General features: G+C 41.4%; 1 protein-coding gene across 10 annotated transcripts in view; it reads right to left on the bottom strand.

The window, feature by feature from the left end:
- Nucleotides 1-293: 293 nt before the first annotated feature.
- ndrg4 (NDRG family member 4) overlaps nt 294-20,587 on the bottom strand; it is a 56,440-nt gene continuing 36,146 nt past the window's right edge. For 4 of the 10 annotated variants that reach the window (XM_076733142.1, XM_076733146.1, XM_076733140.1 and 1 more), the window contains 14 exons: nt 14,698-14,803; nt 11,131-11,251; nt 10,810-10,872; nt 10,031-10,091; nt 9,832-9,918; nt 9,663-9,719; nt 9,324-9,427; nt 9,138-9,194; nt 8,648-8,699; nt 7,201-7,248; nt 6,383-6,418; nt 6,199-6,250; nt 5,947-5,985; nt 294-4,287 (listed from right to left, as the gene is read on the bottom strand). In XM_076733142.1, coding sequence (XP_076589257.1) covers nt 4,133-4,287; nt 5,947-5,985; nt 6,199-6,250; nt 6,383-6,418; nt 7,201-7,248; nt 8,648-8,699; nt 9,138-9,194; nt 9,324-9,427; nt 9,663-9,719; nt 9,832-9,918; nt 10,031-10,091; nt 10,810-10,872; nt 11,131-11,251; nt 14,698-14,803 — 1,038 coding nt within the window. In that variant the 3' untranslated portion in view covers nt 294-4,132. Of the gene's footprint in view, nt 4,288-5,946; nt 5,986-6,198; nt 6,251-6,382; nt 6,419-7,200; nt 7,249-8,647; nt 8,700-9,137; nt 9,195-9,323; nt 9,428-9,662; nt 9,720-9,831; nt 9,919-10,030; nt 10,092-10,809; nt 10,873-11,130; nt 11,252-14,697; nt 14,804-17,432; nt 17,698-20,587 lie in introns of those variants that run through there. The other 6 variants (XM_076733141.1, XM_076733145.1, XM_076733147.1 and 3 more) reach the window with 4 other exon arrangements.

Below are 20,587 nucleotides of genomic sequence, written 5' to 3'. Positions count from 1 at the left end.
ACAGCAACAGAAGAAGATCAGAATACTGCATGCTTTCTGCTGAAACATGATAAAAAAAAAAAAAAAAAAAATACTCATAAGACTGGAACAAAGGCTTCTAACAATATATAAGCCTGTTTCACTAATGGGTGTAGCAGTTATCATAGTTGTCTCATTAAAATCTATTCACCAAAGGTGCTGTCCATTAAATAATAGGAATCTCAGAAATACATAAAGGAAATGTGTCACAGTAGAGACAAGAGCTGCTCATCACATCGAAAACAGGATTGAAAATGATCACCTGACTCCTCAAATTCTGACATTAAGTCTTTATTTCTTACTTGTTACTTGATCAGTACATGGACAGAGACAGCTTACTTTGTATATGTATTTATATGTAATATATTTAAACTTTACATTACACATCTGAATGACAACAAAGCAGGTAAGAGTCCTTCTAATGTCGTGAACAGAAACAAGCTCATAGGGAAGACTCCCACAATATGAAACAATCCAAACAAGAAAAAAAAGAAGAACTTATTGCTCAATACAATTCAATCATAATGGCAGTAAGAAGAAGAAGAAGAAGAAGAAGAAGAAGAAGAAGAATAGTACTAGTACACATGAACCAATATCATTATACCAAGATGAGGTTACACCCTATTGTTGCCTATAAAAAAGAGAAACTCCAAGGGAAGAGGAACAGAAATATGTTGAAGTTTTCTTCACAATACAGTAGTGTTAGAGTGTTCAGTTTGGGTAACCTGCTCTATAAATAAAAAGTATCTACAATTGCAAGGAGGACCAAGGTCTATACAAACTGATGCAGTACCATCTTACTGCAGACTTTCATATATCACTACTGAACTTCACTATTTATAGACCTTGAAGAGGAGCAGGAAGGAGCTGGGTTTTCATGTACAGGGTTAAGGTCAAAGAAGTGGATCAAGGATAGAAGTGCAAACCATAGGGAGGGGTTTCTAGGAGGCGTAGGTTGACAATACTGTACAGCACTTCAAAAAGGACAAAATACATTCAGGAGCCCCCCAGGCAGTTTGGGTAGAAGGCGTGTAGGAGGAAACCAAAGTGTAGATGGCAGAAAATAGCTTAGTGAGGAGAGAAAACACTGAAAGATGATCGTGTACGCTACATGCAAACTTTACTGTTCGTGAAATTCATCCGTGAGGTTCTGAGAGGAGTGACTGAGGTGTTTGATCTGACTGTCCAATACCTTCTCATAATCTCCTCTTCCTACATGTCAGGGTTTTTCGCAAACTACAACATTTACTGGATACTTCAAACAATTCGACAATAATCTCTCCAGCTTCAACAAAAACACATTCGTTTTCCTTTAACATTCATCAGAATCTCTCTCTATGTTTTGGTAACAATCTCCTCTCTTATTATTTGCATGAAAAAAGCTTTTTCTCTGTCCATCGGCTGTCCTCCTGAGTCCCCTGGAGCTCAGAAACACGACTAACACTACCGACATTTTAAAAAGTGACTTCAGCTGATAGCCCTTTAGGGTGCGACTGGGTTTGCCTGTGAGAGCCGGGGCACCTTGTGATTTATTTAGAGGGAAGGGTTTATTTTTTAAGGTGGCTGGGGGTTGCCCTACATTCCGAGCTTGGCGCCCAAATGGCTCCAAAAAAGCCCCGCCCCTTACAGGCCGCCTCAGGGAAGCGCACACCTCAGTGATTGGAAGCTACGCCCCTTCTGACAGGGGACCAAAGGGGTTTTTTTTGTATAACTGGAAAGAGCAGAAGGTGACTATGGTACATGAGTACTGTACATTACTAAGCCAAAAAGCAGGGGACCTCATCTCTGATCACCATTGACAAGGTGGTCCAGTATTACAGCAGATAACACCACACAGCTTCACTAGTCTAAAACTATGCTTATATATACATGTACTATATTGGTGAGATTATGGTTACACAGCACTTTAGAACACACGCTGACCACATTGCAATGAATTCCGTATTGTGTGTGAGTTTTGTGTATTAATGTCTTTTCTTTGGCTTAGTTCCCTTACAAAGCACAGCCCACACAGCTTTCATTTTAGAAGATGGGGTAAATGTGTGTGTGCATGCAAATGCTTGTGTGGTTGTGGATACTTGTGTGCATGTGTGTGTGTGTGTGTGTGTGTGTGTGAAGGAGAGGGGGAGAGAGAAAGAGAGAGTAGCTTTGGTATATCCACAGAGAGGGGCTGGGCGCTGTAAGGGAAGGCTGCTGTGAGTTCTTTGGTGGTGACCCAGAAAGAGTTTGTTGGGTCAGCCTGGTCCTGCCTCGGTCCCCCTGGTCTGGTTTGGTTTGGGTCAGAGTGTGATTGTCATGTTAGAGACCACAAAGAGCCGACTATGGCCAGAACCACGTCCATGCACTGGAGTTAGAGACTGATGATGGCGGTTGCATCCATGGCTCTATTTAACTAATCACATGTGAGGTGCTAATGACGAATGCCATAATACTAGATACTACTCAGATACTAGAATGTCCTAAAATTACCTTCACAATCACATGCATATACATGTATACTTATTCTAGCCTACATTCATGTAGTGGATTGTCTTGGAAATGCAAGATGACACACAGCTTAAAGTTGCACTCAGCAGCATCGCACCAATTTGGCCCAAAAAATGCCATTAATAAAGGAAAATTTGAACTTCAGCGATCAATAATGTGACATCAGTACACTGGTCATGACTGGCCTAATTCATACAGCATCTTGCATGATGGTTCGGTTTTTATTCACGTCTTCCTGGGCAGAGAAGTGACATAACAAACATAACAAGTGATTAAATTGTAGAATAGGATAATCTATACTGCACTCCTGTTTTGCAATTTAAACTCATACAGATAGAATTATATTCCCTTACTAGGTATAACTCTATTCCACAGATTACGTGTGTGTCATCAAGTGCCATTCAATGGGACTTTACTGCTACATCTGCTACACTGGATTCTATATTTACAGCATATCAGTCCTTTTATGCTCATTTGATGCTAAACAATAGATGGACTCCAGTGGTTGACAAATTACAGATTGTCGTCTAGCTCAAAATTAAGATTATTCAAACACATTTGGTTATGCTTTAGCCATATCATGTACTGATTATTATAAACAAAAATTAGTGAAGTTGCACATTTCATGTCAGCCAAGCTCCCTGGTGGTGTAGTGGCAAGGGTTCAGTGCGCTTACGACTGGTGCCTGGGTTTAATTTCCGTTCTGGATGTAATAATAGTTCATAGATTCCAACCTCAGATTGTGTCTCAGATACTACATTTGTAAAGATCTGTGACTTTTCTCTGGCCCACCTGTGCATGTACGCTGATGACATCATTCTTTTGCATTTGAAGCGTAAGTTGACAGAAAATCTTACCAAGTGCAGCTTTAAATCAGTGTGGTGAACTCTAGCTATGCTCTTAGACTAAACAAAGCTAACGAATCCTCTCTAAGCACTACAGGTACACTTGGCTACAATAGGCTGTGTTCTGCTGTCTGTCAAATTCTGGACACACCCCGTCTGATGCTCACCTGTCACTCATAGAGAGAAAGAACCATCCCTTACAAACAACACAGAGAGAGATACTCACATTTTGTCCGTGCAACAAAAGAGTAACTGCTTCAAAACACTGAAGCATCACACTTTTTCACGATGCCACCTTCGAAAGGTTTCCCTTGCTGCGTCCTGCACTTTTACCATCTCTGACAGTTTTCATATCACATTATTAACAGCAGCTCATTATCACATATTGCTGTGTGGATTGTTGAGAGACAGGATTACCTTTTTTTTGGGGGGGGGGGGGGGGGATTAAAAGGGGTGCAGGCAAAGAATGAGGGGACACTTAGCAAACACAAGAATGACACTTAGAGAACAAAAACAGTTGCCTGTAAGTGCTGGGTGTCAGGTGTGGTTCGGGGTTTTAGTAGCAATGCATATGTTATTTTACAGTGGAGGAGGGAAGAAGATGGCAGACAAAGGGAGCTGGAGGAGATAGATGAAGACAAAGAGAGCTGTCTCCACCTTGTTCATGAGCTTTCCTTCCTGTCTTTTCCCCCATCTCCTCTTTACTGTCACCCCCTCCTGTCTCTCTCTTTCCATCCCTCTACCCCCTCCCTCCCTCTGTCTATGGCTGGCTGGCTGGGTCCTCAGCAGGACACCTCCATGGTGTGGGTGACCGTGCCGACTCCCTCGGTGCTGTCGGAATGGGTGCAGGCCCGAGAGCGTGACCCATCCATGGAGCTGGCACTGGTCAGGGAGGCCGTCCTTGAGCGAGCCAGGCGGGTCATACTGGCGGATGGCACTGGGAGGAAAGGGTGGAGGATTTGGCATTAAATTTTGTATATATATAAAAAAAAACCCTGTGTGATGAGTGATGTTGGGGAGATGTGGGGAGTACATGCTAATGTGGCAAACTGAAGATTATTCCTTTTTAAAGCTGGTGTGAAAAGGCACCTGAGTGGCTTAACCACCAGCCATGAATGGTTGCATTTGTTTGTTAAAGCTGTTAATGTGTCTGCATATCTGCACAGAGACATGTCAGCACCATGCACAGGAGGAACTCTGGGCTCAGTTTGTGTTATGTAAAGCTCAATTCTTCCACGTGTGTAGAACTTGTATTCATTATTTATTAAATATTAATCAACTAATTAATTGTATGACAAGTGAGTAAGAGGGCCTTGAGTTGAGATTGTTTTGTCAACTACTGTTTCCAGGGTCAAGAATTATCTGTCAAACTCACAAAACTCACAAACTGTGTTAAAACCTGTTTGTGATGTTAAACTGAGATGAACCAAAATCAAAAGAAAAATCAGTGGGATGCATGCAATAACATGGTTTATTGTTGATGTAGTTGCTCAATAATTGTTTTTGGTGGTAGGTACTTTAAGTTTAAAGCAGTGATGAATCCATAATTATTTTTTCAGTTGAAAGGGTTACCCTGCCTTAAAGCTGCATTAATGGATTTTTTGGCCACTTAGGGGCAGCACAACTTTTCTGTTAGCTCTGTTTATCTCGGTTTATGCTCGGTTCATCAGAGCTTTTCCTAATACTAGAAATAAGGATGAAGACACTAGAGTTTATGGGCCAGAAAATCAAAACAATGAACTACAAGAGGCTACAAAGCGCTGTAGAGCTGGAGCTTGATTCTCAGTGGGACCATCACAACAAATGACCTCTTTCACCTCGCACACAGTGATTTGATCCAGTTTGTCACATACACATTTTGATTGGTGCAGCTTTAAAGAGCCGATAACCCTGAATTATTTAAATTTGTCTGTTTTTGTGATGGGTTTTAATGTTTCCACCCTGACACTAATAAAACTCAGGAAAACACTGAAGCCCAGATCCTTAGAGGATCATTTTGAGTCTCAAAGGTAGGCTACACCTTTGAGTGTTTCATAGAGTATAATGTGCTTGTGTTGTTCAGCCTCAGCAGTTTAGCACAGAATCTGCATAACCCTGAGGATAATTTTCACGTCTATCTTGTGTTCATTCAGCAGTTTGTTGAGTTTTAATACAATTAAGTTCTCATTTGGTTACAGGAACCACTGTACATTTAGTGTTCTGTTACTCATTCTCCTTTAAAGCCTGAACTATTACTTTTCCACTGTTGGTCATTCATTACAAACTTAGTCCGAAAGGCTTTGCTCAAAGCTCCCTCAAGGCCATGCACAGAGCAGTATTGGAGATGCAATGATAAAGGAATTGGGGGAGGGGGAGTGAGGGCAGTATATTTTTCCGTGGCTGGAAAAATTATTTTTGATAAAACGATGATGGGGTTTAATGTCCTTGGGATAATAAACAAAAACACCAGAAATGACAGCAAAAGTAAAAGTAATTCCGTAACAGCCCAAAAATATTGTATTCACAACCAAATTAAATAAAAATGAATTTCAAAATGCCAATGTCATCAAACAGGGCAGCCATAAGAGGTCAGAGGTGAACAGGGAGGTTGAAGTACCTGGCCCTCCACTCAACCTCCGATCCTTCACATAAGCGACTGAGAGAACGGGGCAAGGGAGACAGAGGGCAAGATTAACACAACTCATGTCCCTCTGCGTGAAATACATGACATCACAACACGCTGAGACATTACTGCAACATTACTGCTGAAATAGCTTCTGTAAGAATTTACCACCACGACAAAGACATAAACATAAATGAAGAATCACACTCTCACTAACTCCAGTCTTTTTTTCTTATGGATACTTACTGTAGCCCATTCCCTGCAGGAAATACTTGAAGGCTTCGGTCAGCTTGCCAGGCTGGAAAACAACACGTCAGAGTTTTAATTCCAGTGATATTGGAGCTAAAAATGTTAAATATGGGTGATGCATTTGTGGTCTGGTCATTTCATTTGATTGTATGGCAGCCTGTTGGGTACGGAAGGCTGTTACCTGTGTGAGCTGAGGAAGTCCACCAGAGTCAGCCATCTAGCATGAGAGGAGAGAACAGCAGTCAACCAAATGCTAATAGCTCACAGTGAGAGGAACTAGAGCAGGTTTACACCCTCTTTGCTTTCCTGTGTTCTGCTGGCGATGATAACTCATGCTTGCTTGTTTTGTTTTTTTTGTTATTGCATCATATATGGGGTAAATTTCATAATGATCATAATGGTCTCCAGTTTTCATCTGTTTGGAGACCTTTCTTGCATGTTGATCTTCTCTCTGTTTTCAAGGTAAAATGTCCCAAAATTAAACAGGTTTTTTTTTTTTTGGTTTCACTTTGGAAATTAGTCTTGTCATCAACAGTCACTAATCTGGATGCAATGTGTTACTTCTGTATTACCATCTTTGTGTCTTTGTATTATGTATTTGTATAAATCATATTTTATAGTTCCTTTTATCGTATAATATATATATATATATATACATACATACATACATACACATATACATATATATACATATACACATACACACACACACACACACACACACACACACACACACACACACACATACATATATATCATTACATTTTATTGTCTTGCTGTTCTTTGGTTGAGTTTACTGCTAAATGAAAACAAAATGTTGCACTGTGATTTTGCAGTGCACCCACTGCTTCCAAACTATCAATGAGTTATGAAAGCAAAGACGTTTTGTTTTGTTTTGATGATTATTTTGTACGTGCATAAAGTGTCTAAATTGAGTCTGTGCTTGAGCAACAAATGGCTGGCGACTCCATCATTAGACAGATAAGGACAAACAGTTACCTTCAGGAAGGTGGTGTTGGTCGGGTCCAGTTTGGAGTTGCACTCGACCTTTAGGACAAAAAACAGCAGGTTGAACTGGATGAGCTAAAAAAACAAAAAGCTGCAGCAACAGAAAACATGTTAACTTTATGGAGCATTAGAGAGGGTCAGGACTGATGCACTGTTTGCAGTTTATACATGGAGACTGTATGTGAGTGACCCAGATGCTGCAGTGTGCTGCAGCGATGAGTCACTCCACAAGGCTGAGAGCACAGCCGCAGTGTGTGTGTGCACACACACACGTGCACACACACTTGTGGACACACGCAAACACACAGACCACACAGAGAAACACACCGCGAGTGTCATTCACACATGGAACATGGTTTTGCTCTCTGCAGCGTTTAATCTTTAATCTCCTCACAAAATATTTTCATCAAAGCTTTTCTGCTCAAACATTGTCAGCTAATAATTACAAATCACACACGGATTTGCACACTTACGACAAAACAGTTGCAGATGAGTTGCAGGATATGCAAATATGAAACTCAAATATATGCATCTCTCAACAGATTCCATTTTCTCTGCTGCTCTGCTCCCTCTGTCTAGAGTAATGTGTCATGTAAGAGCGGGCGAACACAGCAGCCTCGGCCGGTCATATCAGCGGATATGAAATATTAACATGACCTCCATCTGTCACATCCAATAAAATAACCTTTGTTTGCATCTCTTGCTTCCTCACATTGCTTCCGTTCCATTTCTCGGTCACTTTATATCTCTCCATCTTTCTCTCTTTCCAAGATGTTTTATAACATTATCCCTGCTCACCCTCCTCCCCCGTTCATCTGCCCCTTCCTCCATCTGACAGAGGAGCGATTTGATTTAAATTTGAACATGCGGCAGATTAACTGGTGCAGAAGCATAAATATCTGGGCCACTTCAAACCAGAAAACCCGAGAGACAGAGTGAGGCCATCTGGCCCCTGGAGAACGGACATGCACACGCACACGCACACAGACACACACACACACACACACACACACACACACACACACACACACACACACACACACCTATAGTATCAAAGACATTCATTGCACACACAGACACAGATGGACAGACAGAGAGAGACCAAACACACACACACAGAGGCCCTGGGGGTGCAGAGAGGGTGAACCAGGTCTGTGCTGGCTGACCTGTTTCTGTTTTACTAAATGAGGACAAACAGCCACGGACTGGATTTACATGCCAAGTACAAAACACTGAACAAGGCAAGAACACTCAGCGGGTGAGCGCAGGGATGACTGTTTAGACCTTTATAGAGGCTAACTTTGATTCAGAACTACTCTGAAGGAGGAATTATCTGAGTGGAAAAGGTCAAGCAGCAAGCTAAAGAAGAAAGAAAAAGAGGTACTGCATGGTGAGATAAAGCGGGGACAAAGAGAAGGAAGAGAGATGATGGACTCACCACTCCCTCCTCAGCAGGGGCGTTGTCTCCCACCACCAGCATCGCAGGACACCTGCAGGAACATTTACAATATGTAGCAGCTGGAGGCGACTTCATATTGACTTGAATCAGAATTGTGCTCATATTTTGAGTATGAGGTCTGATTATTGTCAGTATTGGTATGATTCTGCTAATTATTAATTTGAGTAATCAATTAACTTTTCTTGTGTGTGGAATCCAACAAAACAGAGAAAGTTGAAATTGTTTGTTTTGTTCCACCAACTGTCCAAAACTCCCAAATATTACACAGTATTTACAGTAATGACAAGCACCAAATTTCACATTTAAGAAGCTGGAACTAGAAAGTATTTGGTATTTTCTTCTTGATAACGAAGTTTACTCTAATTGTTGACCCTATTTATTCTATTATTCATTAATGGATTTAATTACAGTGCATTCATATATATGTATAATTTCCTACAATTACATGAAAGAGTGTCTGCAGACTCACTTCAGGGTCTTGGCATTGATCACCGTCCCACTGCGATTCATCTCCAGATCCCTCCGACTGAAAGAGACGAGACATCATGAATGTTACGATAATGTGTTTGTGCATTTATGTGTTTATGTGTAGTGTGTGTGTTTGTGTGTGCATGCATTTGTGTATCTGTGAGGGCAGGTAATTGCATTTCTCCACCTGTTGTACATATTCCAGAAAAGCTGCAGGTTGAACTGGTTGATGGTGTTGTTGATTTGTTGCCGGTAGCTCTGCACCAGCTCTGTGTTGTTCATCAGCTCCTCCTGCAGCCAAACACAAACACATAAACTGGGTCAGAAGCTTTGCAAAGATACAAGAATGAATTATTAGCTGCAAAACAGTTTTTTCATGCTGGTTTCATGCTCAGGGGGCATTGGAGGTAAATAGAATTTCTGACTTATCATTTTTCTCGCCTTGTTTTTCCTATTACCACAGTTCCATAAATGACCATAAAATGAAGAAAACTTGATTTGACTTATTCCTGAACCGTGAGCTTACCTGGCTGAAAAGATGTGGCAGCACAGTATCTGGCAGAGCACTTGTCAGACCTGACAGCTGAGAGCAAGACAGAGACAGATTATTATTGTAAGAAAACAAAAAGCAGGTCTGGATGTGGAGGTGTATGTGAACACACCCAAAACACCATCATGCAGTATTAGACAGGTACCTTGGTGGCAGCCCAGTCAATCCAGCCTTTGCCGTTGGGGTCGATGTTGAGCAGAACCAAACCCTCCACCATGTCAGGGAAGATCAGCTGAGAGCAGAGGACAGAGAAGCATGTGTAAAACACAATATCTGAATGTTTCATTCTGCAGAGCTCATTCTGGACAGGTAATCTGGAGACAAAGAATCAGGACGTGACTTACAGCAAGCTTGGCCAGAATGTAAGCTCCAGCTCCAACTCCGATCCCAACAATGCTCTTAAATCTAAAAAGATTATTGGTCCATTAGAAGCAAAGTTTTAATGACAGATAATGATATACTGTTGTAAATGTTTCATATGTGAGGAGGCTTCATTGAAACAGGAGGTGTTGGGACAGTCTGCTGTGGCTATATGATGTTACACAATGGCATTGTTGGCAGCACAAACTGAAATTTATCCTTGTGCAGAGCAAAAAGTGTTGTACATCTCAGCTGTGGCTGGTACTGAATGTCCAGGCTAAAATTACATCCTGCTGGCAGGAAACGTCTCCACTCGATATTTTCTGCTCTGCAAACTGCTCAGGAATCAAAGAGCTCGGCCATCCATGAAGCAGCATCGCGTTGAGAAAAAGGTGCATTTTAAAAATTGACATGAGAAGTGTGCACTGGTTTTGTTTTAGTTTGCACATTTGAGCTTTACTTATTAATTGAACTCAAACTGTAGCCTCATGATCATTTTGGATGTACTTAAAAAAATATCTAAACGCATTGGTGTGAACAGGAAAATGGAACAGAAACGCTGTGAGTTTTGCATGTAGCACAAAGGGAACAGATGTAATAGATTTTTGTTTTTGCAGCAACAAAAAAATACACTGCCGTTGCCAGCTTGCAGAGTAAAAAGAGGAATTGATATCTCCGCAGATGGCTCTTATTAAAACATTGGCTGTGTCAGCTCTGTGAATAAATGTGGAGTACGTGTGATATAAAAGCAAACAGCACCAACCCAAAGTGCTGCACCACGGTGGGCAGCATCCCGGCCAACTGGTCCATGGTAGGATACTGGTACCTGTGGAGGGAAAGGACACGACTTCTGCTCATCATGACTTCACATGCTGTTTGTATGATCAGTACAGTTAATGCATATTTTCCCTTATGATTCAAATCATTCATGAATACTTAATCATCACCATCATCGGTAGCCAAACCCCCACCACCACATAATGAACACATATTAAACAATAAACCATTAACCATTAGTGGTTCTTTTCAAGTCGTGTGTGTGCATTTGTACTGTATTTTTTTTTTTTTTTTTTTTTTTTTGTACCCCTGTGGCAGCTGTGACGCTCCAATCTGCTGTCCCGGGGCGTCGACGTGGCAAACCACAAAGTGCTTGGTGATCTCCTGCATGTCTTCATTATTGAAGAATGTGTTGAAGCACAGCTTATCTGGAAGAGAGCGAGGGAGGAGAGGAAGTAAGCGGAGGTACCATGGGGTGGGAGGATGGAGAGATAGGGTGGAAGAAAACAGGAGGGGGAGGTGGGATAAAAGCAAAGGGCGGGGCAAGGAGGAGCAGGAGGAGAGGATGAAGGGATGAGAGCAGAGGAATGTGATCACATTAAATATGCATCGCTGTCAGAGGGGACCTTGACGGCGGCCATCTGTACAACTGATCCTGTGCCAGAAGGAGGAGGCAGAGACTCCCTCCAAGTCTGACATGTCACACAACCCTGATTCACCTCTATTACTAAAAGACAACTGACACATGAATTACTCGATAAATCACTCATACAGGAACTTATATGTACTTTTTTAAGCCACTCTAAAGAATATTTACTCCTGTTTCAAATCATCATCTAAGCAAATGTTCAGTGTCTCCAGAGGCTGTTCAAGCTCTGTCCGTCATTACCTCTCAGGTCCTATGTTATTGTACTAAATAAGAATGTTGCAGCATCATATTTATATGACTGTTTTATCTCCTCTGCTGCCATTTTGTCCAGGTGATATATCTCAAGAAGCTTGCTGTTGTAAATGGCCTAAACACTAACCACAGGGTCACAGATGTGACGCGTCACATAGGCAGGGCAGAGCGGGTTTTTATCTGCTACGCTGACTCCATCTTTGCAGCGTGCGGTTGGCAAAATGAGTTTTGCCGCCAAGTGATAATGCAGTTGGTTATAAAGTGTTTGGAAGTGTGGGCTATTTTAGCTGGTGGACCTTCTGAATTAACAAACTAGATCATTTTAACTGCAGGATTATAGATAGATATTGATTTGATTGATTTATTTTAATGTGCAATGTAAAAACAGCCATAAGTTTGCTCTGCTGCATCACATTGTCTCATTGAAGCAGTCTGTTTATTTGAATCATTTTTATTCAGATTGTACCATTTTTTTTTTTAGATATTTCTATGTTGTTTTCACCTGTTGGAGGGCTCTGAAAATGTTCTAGTTTGTTTCTACCTTCATCTGAATGTGAGTTTATCTCTGGATCTGCTGTCAATCAGATGAATCTTTTTCTTTTGATAAATACATTAATGCTGGTTGATTAACGTTAGCTAATAGAACATACTGTAGTCACAGAAAAGCACAGCTTGTATAACAATGTTTTTTTACCTTAAATGGCATGAGTCATTACAGCAGCATCATTAAAATGAATTTCGTCAAGGCCGTAGAAAACCCTGCACACTGCATTCTGAAACAACTGCATGTATAATAGATGTCAGCGTTTGCCCTCCTCCCTCTGGTTCTGCAGTTGGCCTACTTTCAGCACATGTGTGTCAACCACGTAGCCTTGTTTCCTCCTCAGGCTCTGGATGAGCATGTTAATTAAACGGACCAATTAGCATGACAACTGGGTTGGAGACGAAAAGAACGGGAGGCAGGGAAGGCGACGGATTAATCTTTGCCACGCTGGAGCTCGCTTTGTGAGCTTTTTATGTGCTTCAAAAATATGTGAGGACAGAGGTGAGAAGTTTCTCCTGCTCGCTTCCACGCTGAATCATCGGCCAGCGCTCGCAGTCTGCACTCCTCCTGACTCCATGACCTACTTTCTCCCTCTTCGGTTTCTTTTTCTCTCTCTGTTTAAGCCTCTGCTTCTGTCATCCCTCTCCTTTGTTTCCGGCTCCTTGATCTCTTTCCTTTTCTCTCTCACACACTTTCTATTTTTTCCCGCTCCCTCCTGTTCGCTGGTTCTCTCTATTTCTGTGGTTTTAATCAAAGACTGGCAGGTCGCTGTGCCATCTGCTGATTGGGAGTCATTGTAAACTCCCTACCAATTTTCTTTTTCTTTTTCCAGTGCGACTCCTTTCATCCCTCACTTTCCTCTCCATCCTGTATGATTGTGCGCCACAGTCCAGTGATTTAGTGACTGGCTGTGAATACTAATAGCCTTGTGGTTCTGCTCCAGCAGTCACATCCTGGTCTATTGTATTCTTTAGTCTCATCATTATATTCTACCTTACGCACTGCTGTATGTGATTGTCTGCTTTATTTATTCTTTATTCATGCATTTTTTATTCCCCATTGGCTAACGTGGCCTGCTTTGTGTTGCATCATTGCATCTTTTGTTTTTTCTAAATGAGATGTACAATCAGCTTAATAATAATAATAATAAAAATAGGAACAGGATCATTAAGAGGCAGAAGGACAGACAACAAAAGGCAGATATCTGCAGTCAGCAGAGCCGTGGATCAGCTTCGGTCCATGACACGCTATCCTCCAAACCCCCACCATCCCTATCCCACCTCCACCCGTCAAGGCTGCGCCGCAGCGCTGCTGGCCCCGCCCCACCTCCCTCCGCAGGATGGGGATGTTTTTCTGACCCACATTTCACGTTCACCCTTTCATTTGCCTCCTCATCTCTTCCTCTTTTCCATTTTTGTCACCACCCATTACACTTGAAGACAACCCCTCCCTCATTGTTTTCATCTCCTTTCTCTATATATCCGTCCTTCCTCTCCTATACACGAGATTAAATCATTATCCCTCCCTTTATTAGATTATTGACCACTTAGCCTGTATCAAATGCTGGCATAAAGGGCATGCTGTGACTTTGTGGAATGGCACGAGCATCATGACGGTCAACACTCAGCTTTTAGACTTCAACATAGAGCTTGAGAAGATTCCTGTGTACCTTTACGTATTGTTATGAGGAGACATTTTACTGATTGTCATAAAACAGATGTGATTTTTAATGTTTCAGGTACAATAAACTGCTCAAGATTTCCTGATTAAACGCACGTTAATAAATTACTTAGTGACTTATTCCGTGCTTTGCAGCCCAGTGTCACAACAGAGCACCAAGAAATCGATTCACGAGAGGACGGAATCAGACGTTTTGCCTCACCTGGGCAAGAAAAGTACATGTGTGTACTAGCAGGAGGTGATGATGATGGCATAAAGTCCGTGTAGGGAGGAGGTCTGGGTGAATGGGTCAAACGCAGAACTTTCACACAAGAGACTAGTCAGTTTACCAAAACCGGTTGTTTGTGTTAATTGATTTTAAGTTATTTTGGAGCCTAAACCTAACCAAACTGCACATGTCACCTGAAATGTTTCTCAGCAAGTTTTATTTTGAAAATCTACCTGGACTTCATTGTTGCTAACTTGATTGCTGAATGATGTTCTTTTCATCCCTCTGCAAAACACTGACACAGTGGACCGGCAGCTTTATTACACGCTTTGACTACTGTAGATACCGAGCTGAGTCGTGACACCGGTGACGTGGACCCCATGCTGGAGATGATAATAAATGCATACGTGTGAGAGTGCAGGCGTGAAGGAGTGATCAAGCATTGAGGCCAATTATCACCTCAGATTAGTGCAGAGACACCTTACCGACAAGTCTGGAAGATCTGTCAAGACACACACACACATTTTTGGTGGATACTTACGATTCAGTCCCACATCGTGGTAGGTGAGAATAGCGGGCTTGTTTCCTTTGGGGGCCCCACGGATCACCACGTGCAGCATCCCGTAAGGGGTCTCAATATCATGTTCCTGTGACACACACAAATACACTGTCACTCACCTGGTGGCTCACACACGGTCATTTGCTTTCTTAAGAACATTTGCACCTGAATCCTCGCTGGGTAAACAGCTGTAAGGATGATCCAAAAACAAAACACCTCACTGATCCATAATCTCTATCTGACTAAACATACATTTGTACTGCAACAAAAGAAAGCAAGAATTAAGAATTAAAAACTTTAAAAAGGGAGGTTTGAATTATGCAGTAATGTATTACTGGGCAGGAGTCCTGAGGAGCATATATTTTATAACAAGATACACTCTCCTCGTGGGTTGGAGTGGAGCAGAATCCATTGCTGAAGGTAGATCTGGAGCTGTTTCCATTTATGACTCAAAAACAAATCTGAATAAAAAATGAACATATGAAACTAAAATGTCCAGAGCCACTCAGATGTTCATAAAACTGGAATATGTGTCCTCTAATTTGGATTTGGGTTTTTAAAATGAGCAAATATGGGCCTCATCTACATTTGTAAAGAACTAAATTTGGTCAGCCATGACTTTAATACATTTTTACAATTTAGACATTATCTTGAGAAACACAAAGATGGGAAGAACATTTAAGAAAACTCCGACAACTTGAAGAAAATGTTAGAAATGTAGGAGGAAACATTTGAAACTGGGAATACACGAACAAAAGATGGGACAGAATTTGAATAGAATGTCAAATGAGGTACGTTCGATCTGCACTTCTAATATCCCATAATGACTCATTTGACTAATGAGTGGTTAGAGTGGCTGTAGCTGGGTAGGGGGTTTACCCATATATATTCTGGGATGGTTCAAAATGTTTGAATATTCATCTCCAACTTTTGCACTTTTTTTAGTCTTTGGTATTCAACTTGAAAACACACCAGACAGTACTTTAAATTGTACATTCAGGATTTTGCTTTTAATTACAAAAAAATAATAATAATAATAATTCACAGTATTGTGGTTAAATCTATTCTATTTCAAGTGCTCTGTTTTTTTCCCCTGATTTTTCAATCATTTTTCAATTACTTGGCATAAATGAAAGGAGAAGTCTCTAATGCCTGCTCCAAACATTTGGCTTGTTGTGTAACCAAACTTCTCTTGTTATGACCCACATTTTGTCAGCGTCCGCTGGAAAGAGAGAGCCAAACTCAAAATGGAGGAAGGAGATATGTGTTACCATGAGCTGCGCAATGTAGGCGCACACACACACACACACACACACACATACACACACACACACACACACACACACACAGAGCAGTGGTGTGGGATTATTATGCCTGGTTTAGGCAGTAAACTGCAGTGAAGCCTTCCTGCTGATGCTGATGCTCCTGTTTATACCAAACAAACTGAGATCTGCTACACAATGACGTGCCATCAATGACTGTCCTCCTCTCAGCACGTTTTCACACCTGAAACTATTCAGACACAACTGAGTGAAATCCTCTGTCAGCATGCCACTGTCAATCTGCAGCATCTCTCAGCCGCCGTCTGATATTTGTAACATAATTCTCCTTCACTGTGAATGACTCCCCATGACTCACAGTGCAGAAACAAACAGCGCGTTCAGATGCAGCCAACTCACTGCTAAAATTCTGCATAATCCCCCCTGTAGCAGCAGATAGCCACGCAGCCAGCAGTTAAAAGTTAATCCAGGCAGATTATCTCTCTATTATTTCCGCGTCAACATCAGTGTTATCTGCAATCAGCATTCTAATTGGAGGCAGTTACAGCATGAGGGGCTTTGTTCACAGTCTGTTTTCAGTGACGGCGTTCTGGTGAACAAACACACGAGCTCCTGATGACCTTCAGACGTCCAGGAGGAAAACACAGTGAGGAATCTACAATAATTCTGAGGGGAAAAATCCATCTATCAAAATAAGATGAATGATGCTCCATCGCAACATGATGAGTGGGATTAATTTGATTTAATCATGACCTGAAGCTCAAAAAAAGAGTAAAAATCTCAGCTATGTCACAGTGCAACATGGATAAGAAAAATGAAAAACACAATAAAATGCCTGAATCAAATTGTCATTCCTTTCACTTTGTCCTCTCTTCCTCTTCTCATCTGTTTCAAGGTTGCCAAAATGGATGATACTGCAGAAGGATTAACATGTCCTCTACACAGCCATGCACGCACGCACACACACACACGCACACACACACACGCACACACACACACTCGTGTGTTTAGCCGCAGAGGTATGCGCTTCGGCACACTGCTATGTTGGCGAGCTTAAGTGTGTCAGTGGGCCAGAGTCAAAGAATGACCCATCATTTGACACTGACGCTGCACTTTCAGCTCCTGAATGCAGAATATAATGACATAACATACTCCATATATTCATTATAACACAGCTGCACTTTTTTCTGACACTCAGCAATGTTGGTTCAGAATAATATGACCTTTTTTTTTGCAAATACAACAAATTTGTCTTTTTGAGGCAAACACAAGCAGCTCACAAACCAACATCAGACAATTTAAGAAGATCAAGGAATTTATTCTGATACAGGTGACACCTGATCTAAATACACTGACTCACACACACTATGATTAAATCACACACACACTCAGGTGCAGCATACATCCTTCCATCACACACGCCTTCCTGTCACTCACCCCATCCCAGCACTCAGGCATGGCTCCACAGTAACTGTACTCTTAGTCGAGGAAGAAGAGGAGGAAGAGCAGTGTCCAGACGGGCAGACGAGCAGCCAGACCTCTCCTGTTTTAAAGGACTAGGTGCTGGTGAGCACTCGCTGTAGGATGGAGATTTGGGTGGTAGATGCTGCAGGCTGCTGCAGTGTCTTTGTCTGCTCTGCACAACTCCCACCCTGACTCTTAAGCTTGGAGCTGCAGGAAGAGTTCCCTCCCTCCCCTTCTCCTCATGCTCTATAGGCACCCGAGACAGGGTGTGGGGCAGGCTGGAGATGATTTGCTCAGAGTGTTACCTCCCCTGCACAGGATTGGTCAGCAGTCTTGTCAGTCTTTAGTCTGAAGGCAATCTCTCATCAGCACCACCGCTCCAGGTTTGATCTGTTTCTGCTTCCCTGCAGACCTTGTTGTGTGGCAGCCTTTATGCAGAAACAATACAGCTGCCATTCATGAATTAGAATCAATTCATAAAAAATATTAGGGGAGCTGTAAATCTGCAGTTAGCCTGGGTATAACATGTAACTCAGAAGTGTCTAAAATCTATTGAGCAGCTTCAGACTGTTCAGGCTTCCAACCAGAACGAAGAGGCACGACCACATCACACATGTTTAAGACCCAGCCACACCTGCACTCAGCACAGCAGCATTTTGTGTTCAAATCCATTCACTGATTTTCTTTTGTTTTGTCTTGTTTTGCAGCTCAAAGAGCTTCAATTCACTTAAAAGAAGACACAACATGAGCATAAAAACAGGGATAGAAAATTAATGGAAAATAAGATGGAGAATAAAACCCACTTGATAATAATAGTAAAAATAAGATAAAACCAGGATGAAGTATAACCGAGTAAAACCTAAGGTGGAAAATTAAACCACTGGATGATGAAATAAAGTTAGTAAGAAATAGAGCACATAGAATGCATAAAAAGAAGCAAAAAGAACAGCAGTGCACAAGAGCAAGACAAAGCACAACTGGCCTGTATGAGAAAAGTCACAGATAGTTTAAGTCTAATGTGTCTAGTGTGTTCCAGAGCTTTGATGTGTAATGGACAAAGGCTGCATCCCCAGTTTTCTGTTGACTGTTGCTGGAAACCTCCAGCAGACCAGCAGCAGATGATCACAGTGTTCTTGAAGGAAAATAGTGAACAACAGAGTCACAAATGTAGCTTGGTCCATTAAGAGCTTTGTTTATGAGGAGGAAGACCTTCAAATCAATCCTGAATGTTACAGGAAGTCAGTGCAGAGCAGCTAAAACTGGACTAATGTGCTCTCTGCTCTTGGTTGTGGTTGACAGCTGAGCTGCAGAGTTTTCAATGAGCTGAAGTCTTTTCTTTTTTCTGGAGGTCATTAAATAAAGCGTTACAGTAATTCATCTATTCATCTTGAAATAAAGGCATGAATCAGATTTTCAGCATCTGTTTGATTTATAAATGGTTTAACGATGTTTCTAAGGTGAAGAAATCAAGTTTTCATTGTTGATGTGAGACTTGAAGCTTAGATCTGAATCTAGGACACACCAAGACTTGTAACCTCAGATTTAATCCAGGGAGCTCATTTCCCCACATTATTAAACAGCATTTCTCTTGGGCCGAGTAGAAAGTTTCCTTTTTTTTTTACTCGTTTAACTTGAAAAAATCATTGCTCATCCATTTATTCATTGCCAAAAGACAGTCAGTAATGGAGCCTATGGCTGCAGCATCCTTTGGTTCAGCACAGACGTACAGTTGTGTGTCCTCTGCATTACAATGGAAACATACATCGTGCCCTCTAATGAAAATTGAGACCTTATTTTCATCTGAATCTCGTCTGAGGTCACTGATGATTTTAGTCAGGGCAGTTGGTTTGTTCATGTGCACTGAAACTATCTTTTCCAGCATCTTACTGATGAATGGAAGGTTAGACATCAGCCTACAGTTGGTGAGTGCATTACTGTCTGGGTTGGGTTTCTTTAGTATTGGTTTTACAGCGTATTGCTTAGTTAGAGACAGTCATGGCTTCTTTCTATAGGGTTAGGGTTATATTACAGTGAACTGTGAGCCACGTTTTCCTCCATTTTCTTTCAGCTGCTCAACACATTCTCTTCCTCTCAGTGACACTGTTATTGTTTAATCTTGAGTTTTTATCTTGTTAGATAAAGGTAAAAAGAAAAAGTTATAAGAGGGTTTTTCAATCAAATCCTTAAAAAAACTGTTAAATTTGCTCAGAGGTGGGCGTTAGAGGTGTACAGTTCAGTATGGTTAGCTCTAATGAGTTTTACAGTTGTAGATTACACTTTGCCTCCACCCACACCTCCCTCACTTTCTTTGTCAGGTCAGGAAGAAGACAGAAATAATTAGAAAGTGTATAATAAATTAGAGCATAATCATGCTATTTTTTTTAGATGTAAACAAAGTTTTTGTCAGCTGACATCCAAACACGCACCTCTGCTGCTGCTCTCGGAGTGATGCATCAGTGTGGCTGCCATATTGGTCCGAGGAAGCTGTTAGTATTGTTTAATATGTCGTTGGATTTATTATTTGATTTGATTTTCTAGTTGATTTTAATTTGCTGCCTTCTGTGAAGCACAACCAGGATTTTGACAAGTATTGTTTAAACTAAGAATATTATTACCAATATAATGGTGAAGATGATTTTTGAAGTTAAAAGAGGTAAAAGTCCATTAGATAAGAAGCTAGTTCATTTGTGGAACAACAAAACAATATCACATGCTGTTATTCTTCATCATTTAGACCCTGCAAAAATAACACGATTCCAAGATGAAGCAGCTGAGGAGGAAAATACTGCTAAACCCTCAACTCAGATCAAAATGGTCTGGAAGCAAAATAAAAGTCATCATAGTTGCACACTAATGCTTTCAACCTTTAACATTTAGACGAATGTCTCCACTTGAACTGAAATAGAATATTGATGGCTGCTGAAGGCTGAGAAGTGTACGTGCATATTCACATGACTGTGATGGTGTCACAGTTTCAACATCATGCTGACTGCAGCTCACACACTCACTCACACACACACACACACACACACACACACACACACACACACACGTACACCAGTCCCCCAGCTCTTTGTCCTGCCTCTTCAACCCCATCTCTCCCCCTTTTCTCTCCATCTATCCCCCTT

The sequence above is a fragment of the Chaetodon auriga genome, chromosome 6 (genome assembly GCF_051107435.1).
Source record: "Chaetodon auriga isolate fChaAug3 chromosome 6, fChaAug3.hap1, whole genome shotgun sequence".
Taxonomy (NCBI): domain Eukaryota; kingdom Metazoa; phylum Chordata; class Actinopteri; order Chaetodontiformes; family Chaetodontidae; genus Chaetodon; species Chaetodon auriga.
Note: the sequence above shows the minus strand (reverse complement) of the source record. Positions and strands in the feature narration are given on the sequence as shown.